Raw genomic sequence first — 19,899 nt, 5'->3', positions numbered from 1 at the left:
ATCAGAATTCCCTGTGATGCTCACTTCCCGTGAGTCCGAACAGGAAAAGGGAACAGAATTTCACAAGTTGAAATCAAAGCTATTCACTGTGAGTTTAAAGGCCAATCTACTGCTCACGTGACTGGGTTGGCAGGAATGCAGTCCACTCATGACGGGAGGTTTCGATAGACATGGATTGTGTGTGTTACGTCCGTGCAGGTCGAGTTCTCACGTCACAGCTGAGAAGACTACAGGCAGTTCCAGTGACAATTCTGCATGAACCAGGTTAAAATATTAACAGGGCAGGAGATTGAGAGGAACGAGAAGGCATCTTTGGGATGTTTAATAAACACCGATTAAAATCACATCAGCTGTAGCTGAGAGCGGCGGGAGGTCTCTGTTTTTGTATAAGTAATCGAAACGCACTTACCCGGGATGCCGACAATTACAATCACTGTGTAATAAATAGCACTCTCTTCAAGCATTGTTAATCCAAGGCTGTTAGTATGTACAGTTCTGTTCGGAATGTTCCCAATTTCTAAATGTCATAAAAGTTGTAAATAGCCAGTAAATGAACTCAAGCAGTTATAACAAAGCCCAGAGAGCAAATTTCTTTCGCGCCTACTGGGTAAAACTCTTCACGGATCACACGTTGTTGAGAGTCCACCACGTCTGGATGTTTCCGTCCTCAATGTAGCTGAAGCTCAGAATGACATTCTTTTATAGACTAATCGGTTACCAGCAATGATAACAATTTGTACATTGACGGGTGTTGATTACTGCTAATTAGCAATTATTTCTCTGATTTAGCGAACCCTAATGCCACTGGGGAAATAACAAGCCTTATTTCATTGAACTGAACGCAACACCTGTCATGAAGCCTCAAGAGACGGCCGATGCTGGGATCGCAACACCAGATGCGATGTTGTCAAACTACTCCGTGTCCACCTCATCAGCGCTGATTCCACTCTCACATTGCGAGTGGAGTCTCTGCCGTGTTACTTCCCTGTGATGACGCACCTTTCATGTGATTCACTGTTACTTTGCTCCGGTGATTTTTTTTCTGAATATGATACATTAACTTTTTTTTTGGCGTAAACCCTCACTGTTCGCACTGCTACCGGAGTCAGTCGCTAACGCAGATGTTGGCAAGTATGCGGCGCGAAACGCAAACCAATGACCCCAGCATTACAGACATTATCCGCTACTGTACCAGACAGAGAAAAACAGAAAATATTGCATCAACACCGGTTGATATTAGAGTCACCAGGTGATTTTCGAAGTTGTATTTCAGAAAGAATTTGATTGACAGACAGACAGACAGACAGACAGACAGACATACTTTATTGATACCGATGGAAATCGGGTTTCGTTACAGCCGCACCAACTAAGAATAACGAAGAAATATAGCAATATAAAATCATAAATAATTAAATAAATATTTAATAATAATAAGTTAATCACGCCAAGTGGAAATAAAGTCCAGGACCAGCCTATTGGCTCAGGGTGTCTGACACTCCGAGAGTGGAGCTGTAAACTTTGATGGCCACAGATAGGAATGACTTCCTATGACGCTCAGTGTTACATCTCGATGGAATGGGTGTACTCCTGTGCCTAACCAGTACATTATGGAGTGGATGGGAGTCATTGTCCAAGATGTCATGCAACTTGGACAGCATCCTCTTATCTGACACCACTGTCAGAGAGTCCACTTCCACCCCCACAACATCACTGTCCTTACGAATGAGTTTGTTGATTCTGCTGGTGTCTGCTACCCTCGGCCTGCTGCCCCAGCACACAACAGCAAACATGATAGCACTGGCCACCACAGACTTGTAGAACATTCTCAGCAACGTCCGGCAGATGTTAAAGGACCTCAGTCTCCTCAGGAAATACAGACGGCTCTGACCCTTCTTGTAGACAAACTCAGTGTTCTTTGACCAGTTCTTTGATTCAGGGAAAAAGTGCGTATTAAGCTGTTAAAATTACCTATGTAGGTGTGAAACTCTTATATATCTTATAACGTATCTGTATAAAATTTCCTACTCGTGCTGTGGGTTTTGAAAGGGTAAAGTGACGGACAAAGCCGATGTAGAATCCACCTGAGGAACAGTGAGATGCTGAAACACTGTTTCCTTCAGTTCGCTGTAGCAATACAATGCGCTGATAAGGCTGCCATCCACTGCCCTGTGGGTTTTGAAACGGTAAAGTGACGGACAAAGCCGATGTAGAATCCACCTGAGGAACAGTGAGATGCTGAAACACTGTTTCCTTCAGTTCGCTGTAGCAATACAATGCGCTGATAAGGCTGCCATCCACTGCCCTGTGGGTTTTGAAACGGTAAAGTGACGGACAAAGCCGATGTAGAATCCACCTGAGGAACAGTGAGATGCTGAAACACTGTTTCCTTCAGTTCGCTGTAGCAATACAATGCGCTGATAAGGCTGCCATCCACTGCCCTGTGGGTTTTGAAACGGTAAAGTGACGGACAAAGCCGATGTAGAATCCACCTGAGGAACAGTGAGATGCTGAAACACTGTTTCCTTCAGTTCGCTGTAGCAATACAATGCGCTGATAAGGCTGCCATCCACTGCCCTGTGGGTTTTGAAACGGTAAAGTGACGGACAAAGCCGATGTAGAATCCACCTGAGGAACAGTGAGATGCTGAAACACTGTTCCCTTCAGTTCGCTGTAGCAATACAATGCGCTGATAAGGCTGCCATCCACTGCCCTGTGGGTTTTGAGCACAACCAACAACCCGTTTCTCCCTGGTGTGAATACCGGCATAATTTAACAAAATACTTTCTGCCTTCTATAGATTCCATTCCTATTCTTCTCATGGTTGAACATAAAAATGCCTGTGTTATTGGCATTACCTTCGCAGTACCCTGCTGAAATAAATGCAGGACCGACAAGTAGGACCACAGCATCACATAAAGCCATATTGAAAACCATTATTAGCAGACACACACACACAAACACACACACACACACACACAAACACACACACACACACACACACACACACACACACGCACACACACGCGCACGCATAATGTATACACACACAAACATACTCTCTCTCCCTCACACGCACACACACACACACACACACACACGCACAAACACACACACTCACACACACACACACACACACACACACACACACACACACACACACACACACACACACACACACACACACACACACACACACACACACACACACACACACGCAGGCAAATGAACGTCAGTACATATATTAAATTCTTTGTCGATCTCCCAGTTCATGGCTTTCTCTTCCCAACGCGTTGAACACGATGTGTCACGGTGGAGTCAACATCTCGATTAAAGGATTGAAGAAACAAAAGCGACATTGAAACAGCTGCAAGGCCATGTAGTAGAAACAAGGATTATTCACAGCAGAATGAAGAAGAAGAAAAATAAATTGGGAGAACAGAGTAATAGGACAGTCTACCAGAGAGAGGAAAGGATTGAGTATGCAGTAGGCCACAAGGTGAAAATGAAGAGAAGGTTAATGTGCAGTTGACATAAATTGCAGAATTAGTGAGAGAAAACGACAGCAGTACAGAGACAATGGACAAGCGGGATAATGTAAGAGTGTTGGTTTCATTCTCCACATGCCTGTCGCCGGTATACAGTGGAGGGGGTGTTCATTCTGTGCCCACCAGTCTCCGGTGCAAAGTGACAGTGTGGGGATCATTTTATAGATATCAGTCGCTGGTACAGATTGAGAATGTGCGGTTCTTTAGTTTTCACTCTCTGGATTATTGTGAGAGTATACATATCATATTGTACACACCAGTCTCTGTTACAGTGTCAGAGTGTGTGTTTCATTCTGTATCTGTCAGTCTCTGTTACATTGGGATAGTGTGGGTTTCATTCTGTATCTGTCAGTCTCTGCTACAGTGTGGGAGTGTGGGTTTCATTCTGTATCTGTCAGTCTCTGTTACAGTGTGAGAATGTGGGTTTCATTCTGTATCTGTCAGTCTCCGCTACAGGGTGAGAGTGTGGGTTTCATTCTTTATCCGTCAGTCTCCGCGACAGTGTGAGAGTGTGGGTTTCATTCTGTATCTATCAGTCTCTGCTACAGTGTGAGAGTGTGGGTTTCACTCTGTATCTGTCAGTCTCTGTTACAGTGTCAGAGTGTGTGTTTCATTCTGTAACTGTCGGTCTCTACTACAGTGTGAGAGTGTGGGTTTCATTCTGTATCTATCTGTCTCTGTTACAGTGTGAGAGTGTATAAGTGAGAGTGAGATTTTATAAGTGCGTAAGTAAATTCATGAACTGATAGAAATAGAAACCATAGATGCGGAATGTTTCATGTTCCAGCAGCATGTACACAAATAAGTTTCCCTCAGCTATTCAACATTGCTACCTTCACCGAGTATCTCTGCTCTCTTGTTTGCCAGTTCATTTGCACAATTCATCTGCTCAACTGTGTTAGTTTATTCGAGTGATGTCCCACTCGTAAATAATACAATATTAATTTTGATTGTTTTATGTGAGCTTCAGTCTCGTCTGCATCATGCCTTCCATGTTTTATTGACAAAATAGTTACGGCCTTGTCCTGTGTAGTAGTGAGGAAGTTTGTGAGTAGGGTGTGAGGGAAGGTCAGGTTCCACATTTGGAATAATCCAATGAGGTCGGGGGTTATATGGGAGGCAGGGTTTGAGGGTCGGCACAACATTGTGGGCCGAAGGGCCTGTACTGTGCTGTACTGTTCTATGTTCTATGTTCAAAGTTCCAAATTGTTTCATGCAGAAAAAACACCAGATCCTACTAGGTGCCACAAGATATAAAACATACCCGCTGTGTACACAGACACTCTGTCCAGTTCTCCTTCAGCCCTGGGCGATATCAATGTTTTCCTCATTTTCATCAGCTTCCCTGTATAATATTTACTTTCGATACCTTGAATTCCAGAGCTGTCTACAGTTCCTTCTATCTTTTAAACCATCTTCTCCATATCTGTAGTATCTGTGTGTACGTGTATTTGTCTTTGTGTGTTTATTTGTTTGTTCGTGTGTCCATGTGTGCGTGTGAGAGTGTGTATATGTATATGCGGTTGTGTGTACTGAAATACCTGTTATACAGAGTATCTTATAAAGTACATGAATACAATTTCCTATGCGTGCTGTGGATGTTGAAACGGTAAGGTGACGGTCAAAGCCGCTGTTGAATCCACCTGACCAACAGTAGGATGTTGAAATATTATGGTGTTCAGTTAGCTGTAGGAGTATAATGCTCTGGTAAGGCTGCCATTCACTGTTCTGTGGGTTACGAGGACAACCACCAACACGTTTGACTCTGGTGTAAATACCAGCATAATAGTTTCTGTCATTTATAGATTCAACTCCGTAAACAGATGTCAACATCTCCTGCTTTAACATAATATACCAGTGTATTTGGGATTATCTGCGCTGTGCCCCGGTAGAAATAAATACAGTATCGCCAAATAAGGTCACACATGAAGTAAATTCAATTTAGAAACCATAATAAACACACACACACACACACACACACACACACACACACACACACACACACACACACACAGAGACTTTCTCTATCTCTCTCGCTCACATACACTTCCTCCATCTGTCTCTCTATCTCGTTGACTCTCTATCCCTCCCCCACCTCACTCCTTCTCTCCATCTCTTACTGCGAATGTATAAAATTCTTTACTGATGTCCCTGTTCATGTCTTTCTCTTTCGTCATTAAACACGTTAAACAACATATTTCACGGCAGATTCTGCAGATAGATTAAGGGACAGAAAAAAAGAGAAACGACTTGTTGCAGAAAGCGATATTGAAAGGAGCATGAAAGAAAAATGAACAGTAAATAGAGAACAGAGGGTAGTAGCTCAGTCTGCCGGAGAGCAGAGGGTTCAGGATGCAGTAGGTTTCAAGCCGAAAATGAAGTGAAGGTTGAATTGCAATTCACATAAAATACAGAGGAGAGACAGAGATCGGCAGCAGTGCAGAGACAATCAACAAACAGGAGAGATTCCATCGCATAATCTGTGTGTTCTATTGTCTACCTACTTGTCGCCGCTATGGTGTAAAGAGGGGTGGTTCATTCTGTACCCACCAGTCTCCGGTGCGATGTGAGAGTAGGGAGCGTGTTCATTTTGTAGAAATCAGTCCCTGGTACAGACTGAGAGTGTGGGCTTTTGTAGGTGTCACTCTCGGGTTCAGTGTGAGAGTGTGGGATTCAATCTGTATCTGTCAGTCTCTGCTACACTGTGAGAGTGTGGGTTTCACTCTGTATCTTTCAGTCTCTGTAACTGTGTGAGAGTGTGGGTTTCATTCTATATCTGTCAGTCTCTGCTACAGTGTGAGAGTGTGGGTTTCATTCTGTATTTGTCAGTCTCTGCTACAGTGTGAGAGTGTGGGTTTCATTCTGTGTCTGCCAGTCTCTGTTACCGTGTGAGAGTGTGGGTTTCATTCTTTATCAGTTTCTGTTACAGTGTGAGAGTGTGGGTTTCATTCTGTATCTGTCAGTCTCTGTTCGAGTATTTCGTGTGTCGTCTCAGTCCTGCACCTGTGTGACTCTGATTCAGTGTGAGCGGGTCTATTTATCCTCCTTCTTTCTCGCTGTTTCTCAAATTCAGAAAATACTCTTAAAATAGATACTGTATTCCCAGAGCTATTTTTAGAACAAGAGTCTCCTGCATTTGGTTTATGTTAAAATTGTGAGAGAGACAGTGCACTGATGAATGATCACGGCTGTATGGAGCAGGACATCCTGTGTAATAGAGTCATACGGCAAACAGACCGTTCGGCCCGGAATTATTCTGCTTGCGATTCTTGCTAAAACCCATAGAACCAATTGAACAGCAGCCGATCCGTAAAATTTCTATGCTTTGACAAAACAATCTCTGAAATGTTGAATGGAAATAAGGAAAATAAATATTTTAATTAATTTAATCAAACAAGTGTATAGCTAAATTAATAAACCGATCGAAATAAAACCCATAGAGGCATCGAGTTTTTTGTTTGAGCAGCATTTATGAGGGGTGATTCTTAAGTTCGTGGCTAAGGTAGAATGAGTCAACTTTAGAAAGCCAAACACGTTTATTTTTCAACATAGTCCCCTCCTACATTGACACACTTAGTCCAGCGGTCGTGAAGCGTACGGATTCCTTCTTTGTAGAAGTCGCCGTCCTGGACCTCCAGAAGTGGTCCTCAGCAGGGGTGATTGATAATTTCGAAGGAGATGAATTATACAGTTCACGTTACATGCACGTGAATTTCAGCTCTTTGAGTGATTATGCAGAAAGTTTGAAGCTAATAACTCATTATAACTCATTGAAAAATAAATGCACCAGGTTTCTAAAGTTGACACCTTCTACCTCAGGCCACGAACTTATCAATCACCCCCGCTATAGACATTTCTCTCACAGTTCTAAATTTCTCCTTCGCCGTGTATTCGCAACTCTGATGTTTGCCGATTCTGTCACATATTCCTCAATGTGCACCAGACCATGAATTATCCAGAGTTATTTCCCACTCATAAATAATATAATATTCATTTCGATTTTCTGATGACGGCTTCAGACTGCTCTGCAGTATGCCATGCATTTTTCATTGATAAAGTTGTGACAGCCTTGTTCCGTGCAGCACTGAGAGAGTTTGTGAGTGGGAATGCGAGGGGAGCTCAGTTTCTCATTTGAAATCATCCAAAGCTGCTCACTGCAGCACGCGGTTGATGGAAGAATCCTGAGAATTTGGCGTCACTGATTACGTCACTGCACAGCCGGGAATGCTCCCCTCGTCAGGGACATGATGCGCGGAAGAGTTGCTCCTGTGTTCCAGGATACAGTGTTCTATGTTACACCCATCAGTGGAGAAGAACGAGATGAATGGGGGTGAATGGACAGAAGATGATGAACAGACTGATATCACAATGTGAACGCATCACCTGGACATGTTGGGATCATGGAACAGTAGAGAACAGGAACGAGCCCTGTGACTCACTACTCCTGCGCTGAACACGATGCCGAATGAGACTAAACTCTGTTGACTGTACATGACCCATCTCCATTCATTCACTGCGTGTTCATGTGCTACGCCAACAACGTCGTAAACAACAATGTATTACCGACTGCCACACTTGACAGATTTTCCAGGCACCCACCATTATCTGTGAAACAAACAAACTTGCCCCGCGCATCTCCTCTAAGCTACTCTCCTCTCGCGTTAAATACAGACCATCGCCCACTTGATATTTCCACCTTGGTGTGGAAGAACTTAAGACTCTTTGGATATGCAGAGGTTAACCTAATCGCTTATGAATGCTCTTAAAATTTAGCTGAGCTCTGAGCTGCAAGTCTTAGAATCCAGTCCTTGCTAAAGTCTAAACAAGAATGCTATGGAACCATATTGACGTCATGCTCTTGTTTGTTGAAAATTAGTCCGAAGTTCAAAGTCACGTTGTTTGTTACAATCTAGTACTAAGTTCACAGTCAAGCAATGTTATTCATAAGTATTGTTAGTCACCTACGCTGTGTCTATATAATGAACTGGGTCTGCCAGAGAAGCAGAGCCCCTAAGCACCGCTTTTAGGTGGAAGGAGGCTCTCCATCATATCATGCAATAAAGTCCTTTAGTCTGAAACAATTCTCTGAGTCGGCCGGATTTATTCTATTTGCTGCTCCTGAGAGTTTTCCGCAACATTTGGCCACAACAATTCACCTTCTAGGCCTCTCATAACTCTACCAGGTTCTGCCAGATCTCCCCCCAGCCTCTGTGTCCAGGAAGGGGTGGTCGAGGGACCATCCAACAGTCCCCTTGTTGACGGACCGGAAGTGGAAGGAGTGAGCAGTTTCAATTTCATTGGTGTTAACCTCTTTGAGGATCCATCCCGGCCCAATATATTGATGCAGTCTCAAAGAGAGCACGACTGCGGCTATAGTACATTCAGAGTTTGAGAGGAATCAGTCTGTCATGGAGGACTCTCGCACATTTCGACAGTCAAGCACCCAAGACACCTTCAAAAGACGATGCCTCAAAAAGCTGTATCCATCAGTAAAGAGTTCTCCCCACTCCCCCAAACAGCCCCCCCCCCCCGCACAGAAGATACAGGGGCCCGACCACACACACTCAACGTTTCAGGAGCAGCTTCTTCCCATCCTGAATCAGATTTTTGATTAAATCTTCCTCTTTATTTTTCTATTTCATTGTGCACTATTTATTTAATTTATCTCTGTACATACTGTAGTTATTGTAATTTATAGCTGCGTTATTCTGTAATACAATGCGCGGTTACCGCATGACGACAAAACCACGTGACACGCATACGTGTCCTGTCTGACTGCAGCTGTGACAGACGGAATGACCTGAGTAACGGGACCTTTGATGACGACGTTGCTTTCTTGAGGAGGCGCCTCCTGTAGATACTGCTCACTCCGAGAAGCGATGTGATTTTGATGCGTTGGACACCTTCACTACTTCGTTAAGAGAGTGGGGAGTGAGGGACATCGGGCACTTCGAAGCCCAGAGGCAGAAGCAGGAAGATGTTGGAGCAGGGCTGGGCACAGCTGGACTGTGGCTCCCAATTCTGGTCCCGTCAATTTAGGATGGATGTGGGTCTCCGTCATGTAGCCGAGAATATTCCTGGCAATATTTCCACAGGTAAGGGACCTCAGACGCAGGTTAGACCGGAAAAGCTGTTATCACTCGTCCTGGAGCAGAGAAGCCGAAAAGGTGTACAAAGGCTGTGGTAAATCTAGTCAAGAAGAAAGGAAGAGCTTACGAAAGGTTCAAAAATCTAAGTAATGATAGAGAGCTGGAAGATTTTAACGTTAGCAGGAAGGAGCTCAAGAAAGAAATTAGGAGAGCCGGAAGGGGCCATGAGAAGGCCTTGATGGACAGGATTAAGGAAAACCCCAAGGCATTCTACAAATATGTGAAGAGTAAGAGGATAGGAAATGAGAGAATAGAACCAATCAAGTGTGACAGTTGAAAAGAGTATATGGAACCGGGGGAGATAGCGGAGGTACTTAATGAGTACGTTGCTTCAGTATTCACTACGGAGAAAGGATCTTGACGATTGTAGGGATAAGCAACAGCGGACTGAAAAGCCTGAGCATGTAAATATTATGGAAAAAGATGTGCTGGAGCATTTGGAAAGCATCAAGTTGGATAAGTCAGCTGGACTTGTTCAAAGCCTACAGCAGCAACGATCCCCAAATCATCCAACGCTACATCGACGATTGCATAGTTGCTGCTTCCCGCACTCGTGCTGAGCTCGTCCATTTATTCAACTTTGCCTCCGACTTCACCCTGCCCTCAAATTTACCTGCTCCATTTCCGACACCTCTCTTCCCTTTCTCCATCTCTGCCTCCATCTCCGGAGACAGTCTATACGCTGGTATATTTTATAAACCTACTGCGTCACCGCAGTCCGGACGGTCCCTCTTTCCACACTGTCATTTGTAAACAAAGCCACCCCTTCTTTCAGCTCCTCCGACCCCTCTGTATCTGCTCTCAGGCTGAGGCTTTTCATTCCAGAGCAAATGAAATGTCCTCCTTCTTCAAAGAAAGGGGCTTCCTCTCCCCCAACATGAACGCTGCCTCACCCGCATCGCTTCCATTTCACACACATCTGCCCTTACACCATCCTCCCGCCGCCCCATCACGGAGACTGTTCCTCTTTTTCACCCTTACCACAGCACATTCTGCAGATAATTGTACGTAGTTTCCGCCACCGCCAACAGGATCCCACTACCGAGCACATCTTCCCATCCTCATACAACTCCCCAACATTTCTGCTTTCAGCAGGGATGACTCCCTATGTTACTCTCTTGTCCCTCCCCACTGATCTTCCTCCTGGCACTTATCATTACAACTGGAACAAGCACAATATCTGCCCTCACCCCCCCCCCCCTCCATCAGGGCCCCAAACAGTCCTTCCAGGTGTGGCGACACTTCACCTGCGAGTCTGTTGGGGTCATCTACTGTATCCGGTCGTTGAGAGCTCCTATATATCAGTGAGACCCAACGTAGATCGGAAGGCCCCTCCCCCTCGTCGAGCACCTGCCACGAAAAGCGGTGGCCGCCCATTTCAATTCTGCTTCCCGTTCCCATTCTGACATGCCCGTCCGCGGCCTCCTCTACTGCCAAGGCGGCGGCACACAGGTTCGAGTACTGACACCTTGTATTCCGTCAGGGTAGCCTCCAATATCATGGCATGAACATTGATTTCTCCAACGTCTGGTCATTGCCCACACTCACCCCCACAACCTCTTCACCATTCCGCATTCATGTCTCCCTTTCACAACTTCTTACCCGATTATCCCCACAACTTATATATAAATAACAATACCTCATTTCCTGAAATAATGGAAAGGATGAACTGCTGGGAACAACAACGTTTTCAGGAAGTTCAATTTATTCATGTGCTTGTAGAGCAGGTGTGGATTTATTTTCGGAATGTCAAAATTACTTGACCCTTTCGACCGAGCGGTAGAGACTTCTAAAATGTTTCAAAACAAAAGTAGCGGGGGAGATCAAAAGAACTTCCAACTGCTCTCTGAATCTGGTCTGGGTCATTCCGTAGATAAATGTATTCGTGCAGCTGCTGAAATTCTGAAACACAGAACCTGCAAACTGTGTCTGATAAAGCCGAATAGACATTTCCAGGTCTGTGTAGACGCATCGTATGAGAATGAAGACCAGAGTAGTTGTCGCCCAACAGAGAAGGAAACTCGCCGACAGGCTGAAGAGCAGAATGATGGATTGCCTCCGACTCTCCATCTCCGGATCTCGCTGTTTCCCGGAATTTCCCCATTATCATAGCTTTATGCATCTTTATTGAGCCATCCGCGAATTGCCTGGCTCAAAGAATAAAATGCCTTCTGCCGAACCTCTCCCTGTAACTCAAGCCCTGGAGTTCCGGCAGCATCTTTGTAAATATTCTTTACATTCCGTTCAGCGTACATCTGCCTTTCCTATAACAGGGCGACCAAAACTGTTCACAGAACTACAAGCGCGGTATCTCCAAGGAGAGGGGTAGTGTAATTGACGTGCGCATCTACGCTTCTTTCTAGAGGCTTTAGTTATTATTCGATTGCAAGGTCAGATTCTGAAACCAAGATCTCGCACCCCAGCAACCTTCCCTCTGTTTTATTTTACTGCTTCGGGGACAAACCATTGCTCTGTGCAGGACATCGTTACCCGGTCTTAAAAGTGCTCGGCACTTGTAATGTTTTTTTTATATGTAATATCCATATCAAACAATGATAAAACACAACACAACACAGGTAAATGCAGTCAGGCAGTCACCTCTGACAGGGGGTATGCCAAAGTGAAATGTTCTGACTGAACGGCGTTGGCGGTTTCTGTCTTAATTGTGACCATTTTTGACAGTGTTGCAACCTGAAATAATGACAACGCAAATAGGTTGAAGCTCTAAAATGTTCCAATGTAAATGTGGTACGTTTAGTATTTAGCACATTTATGGATTATATTCAGTAATACAGTTAATTTCACGGTATTTCATAATTATATCAACAATGATTTCAAAAAAATATTTACGGAGTGACCCATTTCAGTTCTGGCGCAGCTGCGTACTCGCGCATCTGCGAGGGAACAGTGCTGACACCGAAGAACATAGATCAGAATTTGAGACTGGAAAAACTTGGGAATTGTCAAAGAGTAGAAAATGGAGCGTCCTTTAATTGAACAGCGCTGGGAGGGGAAAATGAGTTTACCTTTTAGAAAGATGGAACAGAAATTTTGGTGGAAATTGGTAAATTTGCAACTGGGCGCTCAGCCTCTGGAAGATGCGTGCGCGAGTGTTTGCGGAGCGACAAGAGTCTCAGGATCACGGCCGTGGCGGCGCATCGTTTATGGTGAAATGGAATCCTACGGCACGGCCGCGCCGTTGGAATCCCTGTCTTTAGACGAGTCACTTTCACCCTTCCCTAACAAGCCGGCTTCGGTGACGAAGCACACGACACTACTGAGTTACTGTCAAACCTCATTTGTTTCACAAATGTCCTTTAGGGATGGCGAATATTCGCCTTTATCTGGATCTTATGTGACTGTAGACACAAGAATACTGCGGATTGTTACGTTAATCATCCGATCGGGAAAATTAGAGAGACGGTAATAATATCAGAATTGTCTGTGATGCTCACTTCCCGTGAACCTGAACCAGAAAAGGGAACAGAATTTCACAAGTTGAAATCAAAGTTATGTATTGCCATTGTAAACTTTAATCTACTGCTCACGTGACAGGGTTGGAAGGAATGAGGTCCTCTAATGACGGGAGGTTATGCTGGACATGGGTTGTTTGTGTTGTGTCTGCACAGTTCGAGGTCTCACGTCACAAATGAGAAGACTGCAGGCAGTTCCAGTGACAAGTCTGCATGAACCAGGTTAAAATATTAACAGGGTGCAGGAGATTGAGAGGAACGAGACGGCATTTTAGGGATTTTTAATAAACACCGATTAAAATCACATCAGCAGTAGCTGAGAGCGGCTGCAGGTCTCTGCTTCCGTATAAGTAATCGAAAGGCACTTACCCGGGATGCCGACAATTGTAATCAGTGTGTAACAAATAACCCTGTCTTCAAGCATTGTTAATCCAAGGCTGTTAGTATTTGCAATTCTTTTCGGAATATTCCCAATTTCTAAATATCATAAAAGTTGTAAATAGCCACTAAGTAAACTCAAACAGTTATAACAACGCCCAGAGAGCAAATTTCTTTTACGCCTGCAGAGTAAAACTCTTCCACGATCACACGTTGTTGAGAGTCCACCGCGTCTGGATGTTTCCGTCCTCAATCTAGCTGAACCACAGAATGGCATTCTTTCTTAGAATAATCGGTTACCAACAATGATAACGCTGGAACTACATCAACTTTGCCCAGTAACTCGTTTTATTGCACATGTTAAATACAGCAAAATAATACAGAAAGACATGGCAAACGTAAAGGCAAACAAAATGAGGTAACAGCAAATTTCACTTTTGCCCAGTAACAAGCCTTATTGCATTTCGTTGTAGGTGTCGTCCCTTTCATCGGTGAAGACACAGCGGATGTAGGAACTGTTTCCAGCGTCACCCCTCTGTGGGAGTGGGGAAGATGTTGTGCACTGGTGCATTGGGGCCACCCGGTGGTCTGTGTGTCCGTATGTGTTGCTATTGGAGTGGCTGTGAAGCTGGTATTGTGGCGGTGAAATGTACTCGGGATGAGCCATCATATTACTCATCACTGCAAATCCCTCTGCAACAGAGTCAGTCAGTTTATCAATGTTTGTCATCAGTCGGGTCATACTATCCGTGAACTCCCTGTCGGTTGCCTCCATACGCTCCGGTGTTTGCTTTTTTTAACTCCTCCTGCGTGAGAGCCCCAGCTGTCCGTCGTTTGGCAATTTCCTTTTAAGTTTTTCAAGTCGCACCAACGCGCACCAAATCCTTCACGGCGAGGTTCGACACCAAACATGTCGCTTGATTTCGGTAAATGTGGCCTGCGCATGCCCAGTAGGAGGAGATTCGCCCAAATAACCATTTTAATGTGGACGGAGGTACTCTCAAAAACGCCTGGTGTGGACACCTATCGTTTTTACACGAAACCGGCGTTTTCAATATTATCCGGTATAATGTGGACGTAGCTTATGATTCACTTACATTGCTCTGGTGACTTTTTCCTGGATATGATACATTGCCATTAATGTTTTGTACTTTTTGGCGCAAACCCTCACTGTTTGCACTGTCACCGAGTCAGTCACAAACACAGATGTTGGCAAGTATGATAGATAGATAGATAGATAGATAGATAGATAGATAGATAGATAGATAGATAGATAGATAGATAGATAGATACTTTATTCATCCCCATGGGGAAATTCAACTTTTTTTTCCAATGTCCCATACATTTGTTGTAGCTAAACTAATTACATACAATACTTAACTCAGTAAAAAAATATGATATGCATCTAAATCACTATCTCAAAAAGCATTAATAATAGCTTTTAAAAAGTTCTTAAGTCCTGGCGGTTGAATTGTAAAGCCTAATGGCATTGGGGAGTATGTGGCCCGAAATGCAAACCAATGACCCCAACATAACAGACATTGTCCGCTGCTGTACCAGACAGAGAGAAAAAATAGAAAGCATTGTATCAACATCGGTGTAAATGCAAATAAGTACCAGTAAAGATATTACAGCGTCACCAGGTTGGATTTCAGAAAGAAATTGATTCAGGGAAAAAAAGTGCGTATTAAGCTGCTAAAGTTACGTATGCAAGTGTGTACCTCTAATATATGTTATAACGTAACTGTATAAAATTTCCTACTCGTTCTGTGGATTTTGAAACGGTGAAGTAACGGACAAAGCCGATGTTGAATCCACCTGAGGAACAGTGAGATGCTGAACTTCTGTGGCGCGCAATTCGCTGTAGGAATACAATGGGCTGATAGGGCTGCCATTCACTTCCCTGTGGGGTACGAGCACAACCATCCAAACGTTTCTCCCTGGTGTGAATACCGGCATAATTTAACAAAATACTTTCTGCCATCTATAGATTCCAAACCGATTATTTTCATGGTCGAACGTAAAAAATGCCCGTGTTCTTGGCATTACCTTCGCAGTGCCCTGCAGAAATAAATGCAGGACCGACAAGTAGGGCCACACCATTACATAAAGCCATATTAAAAGCCATTATTAGCACACACACACACACACACACACGGGTCCAGGCAAATGAATGTCAGCACATGTATTAAATTCTTTGTCGATCTCCCAGTTCATGCCGTTCTCCTCAAAAGTCGGAACACGTTGAAAACGATGTTCCAGGGTGGAGTCAGAATATCGATTAAAGGATTGAAGAAACAAAACCGACATTGAAACAGCTGCAAGGCCATGTTGTAGAAACAAGGATTATTCACAGCAGAATTAAAGAAAAAGAACAATAAATTGGGAGAACAGAGTAAGAGGCCAGTCTGCCAGAGAGAGGAAAGGATTGATCATGCAGTTGGCTACAAGGTGAAAATGAAGAGAGGGTTACAGTGCTACAGTGTGAGAGTGTAGGTTTCATTCTGTATCTGTCAGTCTCTGTTACACTGTGAGAGTGCGGGTTTCATTCTGTATCTGTCATTCTCTGTTATAGTGTGAGAGTGTGGGTTTCATTCTGTATCTGTCAGTCTCTGGTACAGTGTGAGGAGGTGGGTTTCATTCTGTATCTGTCAGTCTCTGTTACAGTGTGAGAGTGTGGGTTTCATTCTGTATCTGTCAGTCTCTGTTACAGTGTGAGAGTGTGGCTTTCATTCTGTATCTGTCAGTCTCTGTTACAGTGTAAGAGTGCGGGGTTCATTCTGTATCTGTCAGTCTCTGTTACAGTGTGAGAGTGTGGCCTTCATTCTGTATCTGTCAGTCTCTGTTACAGTGTGAGGAGGTGGGTTTCATTCTGTATCTGTCAGTCTCTTACACTGTGAGAGTGCGGGTTTCATTCTGTATCTGTCATTCTCTGTTACAGTGTGAGAGTGTGGGTTTCATTCTGTATCTGTCAGTCTCTGTTACAGTGTGAGAGTGTGGCTTTCATTCTGTATCTGTCAGTCTCTGTTACAGTGTGAGAGTGTGGCTTTCATTCTGTATCTGTCAGTCTCTGTTACAGTGTGAGAGTGCGGGGTTCATTCTGTATCTGTCAGTCTCTGTTACAGTGTGAGAGTGCGGCCTTCATTCTGTATCTGTCAGTCTCTGTTACAGTGTGAGGAGGTGGGTTTCATTCTGTATCTGTCAGTCTCTGTTACAGTGTGAGAGTGTGGGTTTCATTCTGTATCTGTCAGTCTCTGTTACAGTGTGAGAGTGTGGGTTTCATTCTGTATCTGTCAGTCTCTGTTACAGTGTGAGAGTATGGGTTTCATTCTGTATCTGTCAGTCTCTGTTACAGTGTGAGGAGGTGGGTTTCATTCTGTATCTGTCAGTCTCTGTTACAGTGTGAGAGTGTGGCTTTCATTCTGTATCTGTCAGTCTCTGTTACAGTTGAGAGTGCGGGGTTCATTCTGTATCTGACAGTCTCTGCTACAGTGTGAGAGTGTGGGTTTCATTCTGTATCTGTCAGTCTCTGTTACAGTGTGAGAGTGTGGGCTTCATTCTGTATCTGTCAGTCTCTGTTACAGTGTGACGAGGTGGGTTTCATTCTGTATCTGTCAGTCTCTGTTACAGTGTGAGGAGGTGGGTTTCATTCTGTATCTGTCAGCCTCTGTTACAGTGTGAGGGTGTGGCTTTCATTCTGTATCTGTCAGTCTCAGTTACAGTGTGAGGAGGTGGGTTTCATTCTGTATCTGTCAGTCTCTGTTACAGTGTGAGATTGTGGCTTTCATTCTGTATCTGTCAGTCTCTGTTACAGTTTGAGAGTGCGGGGTTTATTCTGTATCTGTCAGTCTCTGTTACAGTGTGAGAGTGTGGCCTTCATTCTGTATCTGTCAGTCTCTGTTACAGTGTGAGAGTGTGGGTTTAATTCTCTATCTGTCAGTCTCCGTTACAGTGTGAGAGTGTGGGTTTCATTCTGTATCTGTCAGTCTCTGTTACAGTGTGAGAGTATGGGTTTAATTCTGTATCTGTCAGTCTCCGTTATAGTGTGAGAGTGTGGATTTCATTCTGTATCTGTCAGCCTCTGCTACAGTGTGAGAGTGTGGGTTTCATTATGAATCTGTCAGTCTCTGCTACATTGTGAGTGTGTGGGTTTCATTTTCCATTTGTCTCCCTCGACTCCACCGTTGAGTGTGCCGTCTCAGTCCTGTACCTGTAAGACTCTGATTCAGTCTGAGCGAGAGTATTTTTTCTCATTCTTTCCCGCTGTTCCGCGAACCCTGTAAATACTCTTAGAATACACTCTGTCTTCCATGAGCTCTTGTTAGAACACGAGTCTCCTGCAGTCGGTTTATGTTATAATTGTGAGATGGACAGTGCACCGATTAATGATGCCGGCTGTATCCAGCAGGACATTCAGCGTCAGAGAGTCATATGGCAAACAGACTATTCGTTACTCAACCACTTCGAACCAATTGAGCAGCACGTGATCTGTAACTTTCTGTGGTTTGGCAAACCAACCTCTTAAATGTTGAATGAAAATAATCAAATTAAGTAAATACATAAATTTATATTAATAAGTGAGTAATTAAATTAATAATTTTATTGAATTAAGACCAACCGAGGTAGAGCGTTTCATGTTCCAGCATCATTTATTTGAATACATTTCCTCTCAGCAATTCCAAATTGTTACCTTCACCGTGTATCTGCTCTCTTATGTTTGCGGATTCTGTCACATTTTCCTCAATGTGCACTAGACCATGAATCTATTCGAGTTATGTCCAACTCATAAATAATAGATAGATAGATAGATAGATAGATAGATCGATAGATAGATAGATAGATAGATAGATAGATAGATAGATAGATAGATAGATAGATAGATAGATAGATAGATAGGTAGATAGATAGATACTTTATTCATCCCCATGGGGAAATTCAACTTTTTTCCAATGTCCCATACACTTGTTGTAGCAAAACTAATTACATACAAAACTTAACTCAGTAAAAAATATGATATGCATCTAAATCACTATCTCAAAAAGCATTAATAATAGCTTTTAAAAAGTTCTTAAGTCCTGGCGGTTGAATTGTAAAGCCTAATGGCATTGGGGAGTATTGACCTCTTCATCCTGTCTGAGGAGCATTGCATCGATAGTAACCTGTCGCTGAAACTGCTTCTCTGTCTCTGGATGGTGCTGTGTAGAGGATGTTCAGGGTTTTCCATAATTGACCGTAGCCTACTCAGCGCCCTTCGCTCAGCTACCGATGTTAAACTCTCCAGTACTTTTCCCACGACAGAGCCCGCCTTCCTTACCAGCTTATTAAGACGTGAGGTGTCCCACTTCTTAATGCTTCCTCCCCAACACGCCACCACGAAGAAGAGGGCGCTCTCCACAACTGACCTATAGAACATCTTCAGCATCTCACTACAGACATTGAATGACGCCAACCTTCTAAGGAAGTATAGTCGACTCTGTGCCTTTCTGCACAAGGCATCTGTGTTGGCAGTCCAGTCTAGCTTCTCGTCTAACTGTACTCCCAGATACTTGTCTGGGATATTCATTTCGGATTTCTTATGATAACTTCATACTTGTCTGCAAATGCCATAAATTTTCCATTGATAAATGTGTGTCTCCGTTTTTCTGCGCAGCACTGAGAGAGTTTCTGAATAGGAATGCGAGGGAAGGTCAGGCTTCACATGTGGAATAATCCAAGTTCCACATTGCAGCATCCGGTTCATTGATGACGCCCTGAGAATTTGGCGTCACTGGTTACGTCACAGCTCATCCGGGAATGTTCCGCTCGTCAGGGACAGGGTGGACGGAAGAGATGGCTCCGGTGTTGCAAGACACCGTGTCCTATAAGACACAGCGCTGAAGAACGAGATGAATGGAGGAGAATAGATAGCTGATAATTAATAGATTGATATTACAATCTGAACACGTCAGCTGGAGATGTTGGGATCCTGGGAACAGTACAGCACAGGAACAAGCCCTTTGACTCCCTACCTCTGCGCTGAACGAGGAATGGAATGAGATTAAACTCCGATGACTGTACATGACCCGTCTCCCTTCATTCACTGCATACTCATGTGCTTTGACTGAATATTTACCGTTATGGGAAGCTAGAGGTTATATCTCAAAAGATTGCAAGCCAGTACCATCAGCTCCCATGTTGACGTAAATATTTGAGAAGGGAAGTGGAAACATTTATGAATTAAACAAAAAGGTGAAGGCTCAGTTACAGACTTCCCCGGAAGGAAGCAGGAAGGCTGGTGAGTTCGCCAAACTAGAATCAAACTGGGTGGTGAAAGGGAATCCAGATGTAGAGGTAGGGATGACAGAGAAACCAGCA

At 43.9% G+C, this 19,899-nt stretch overlaps 1 protein-coding gene across 1 annotated transcript in view; it reads left to right on the top strand.

Annotated features, from left to right (window-relative positions):
- LOC140723630 (uncharacterized) overlaps positions 1–9,402 on the top strand; it is a 48,235-nt gene extending 38,833 nt beyond the window's left edge. Inside the window, exon 8 of the mRNA XM_073038204.1 lies at positions 9,327–9,402. Within this exon, the coding sequence (XP_072894305.1) occupies positions 9,327–9,402 (76 nt within the window). The remainder of the gene's footprint in view (positions 1–9,326) is intronic.
- Positions 9,403–19,899: the final 10,497 nt, after the last annotated feature.

The sequence above is a fragment of the Hemitrygon akajei genome, unplaced genomic scaffold, assembly GCF_048418815.1.
Source record: "Hemitrygon akajei unplaced genomic scaffold, sHemAka1.3 Scf000121, whole genome shotgun sequence".
Taxonomy (NCBI): domain Eukaryota; kingdom Metazoa; phylum Chordata; class Chondrichthyes; order Myliobatiformes; family Dasyatidae; genus Hemitrygon; species Hemitrygon akajei.
Note: the sequence above shows the minus strand (reverse complement) of the source record. Positions and strands in the feature narration are given on the sequence as shown.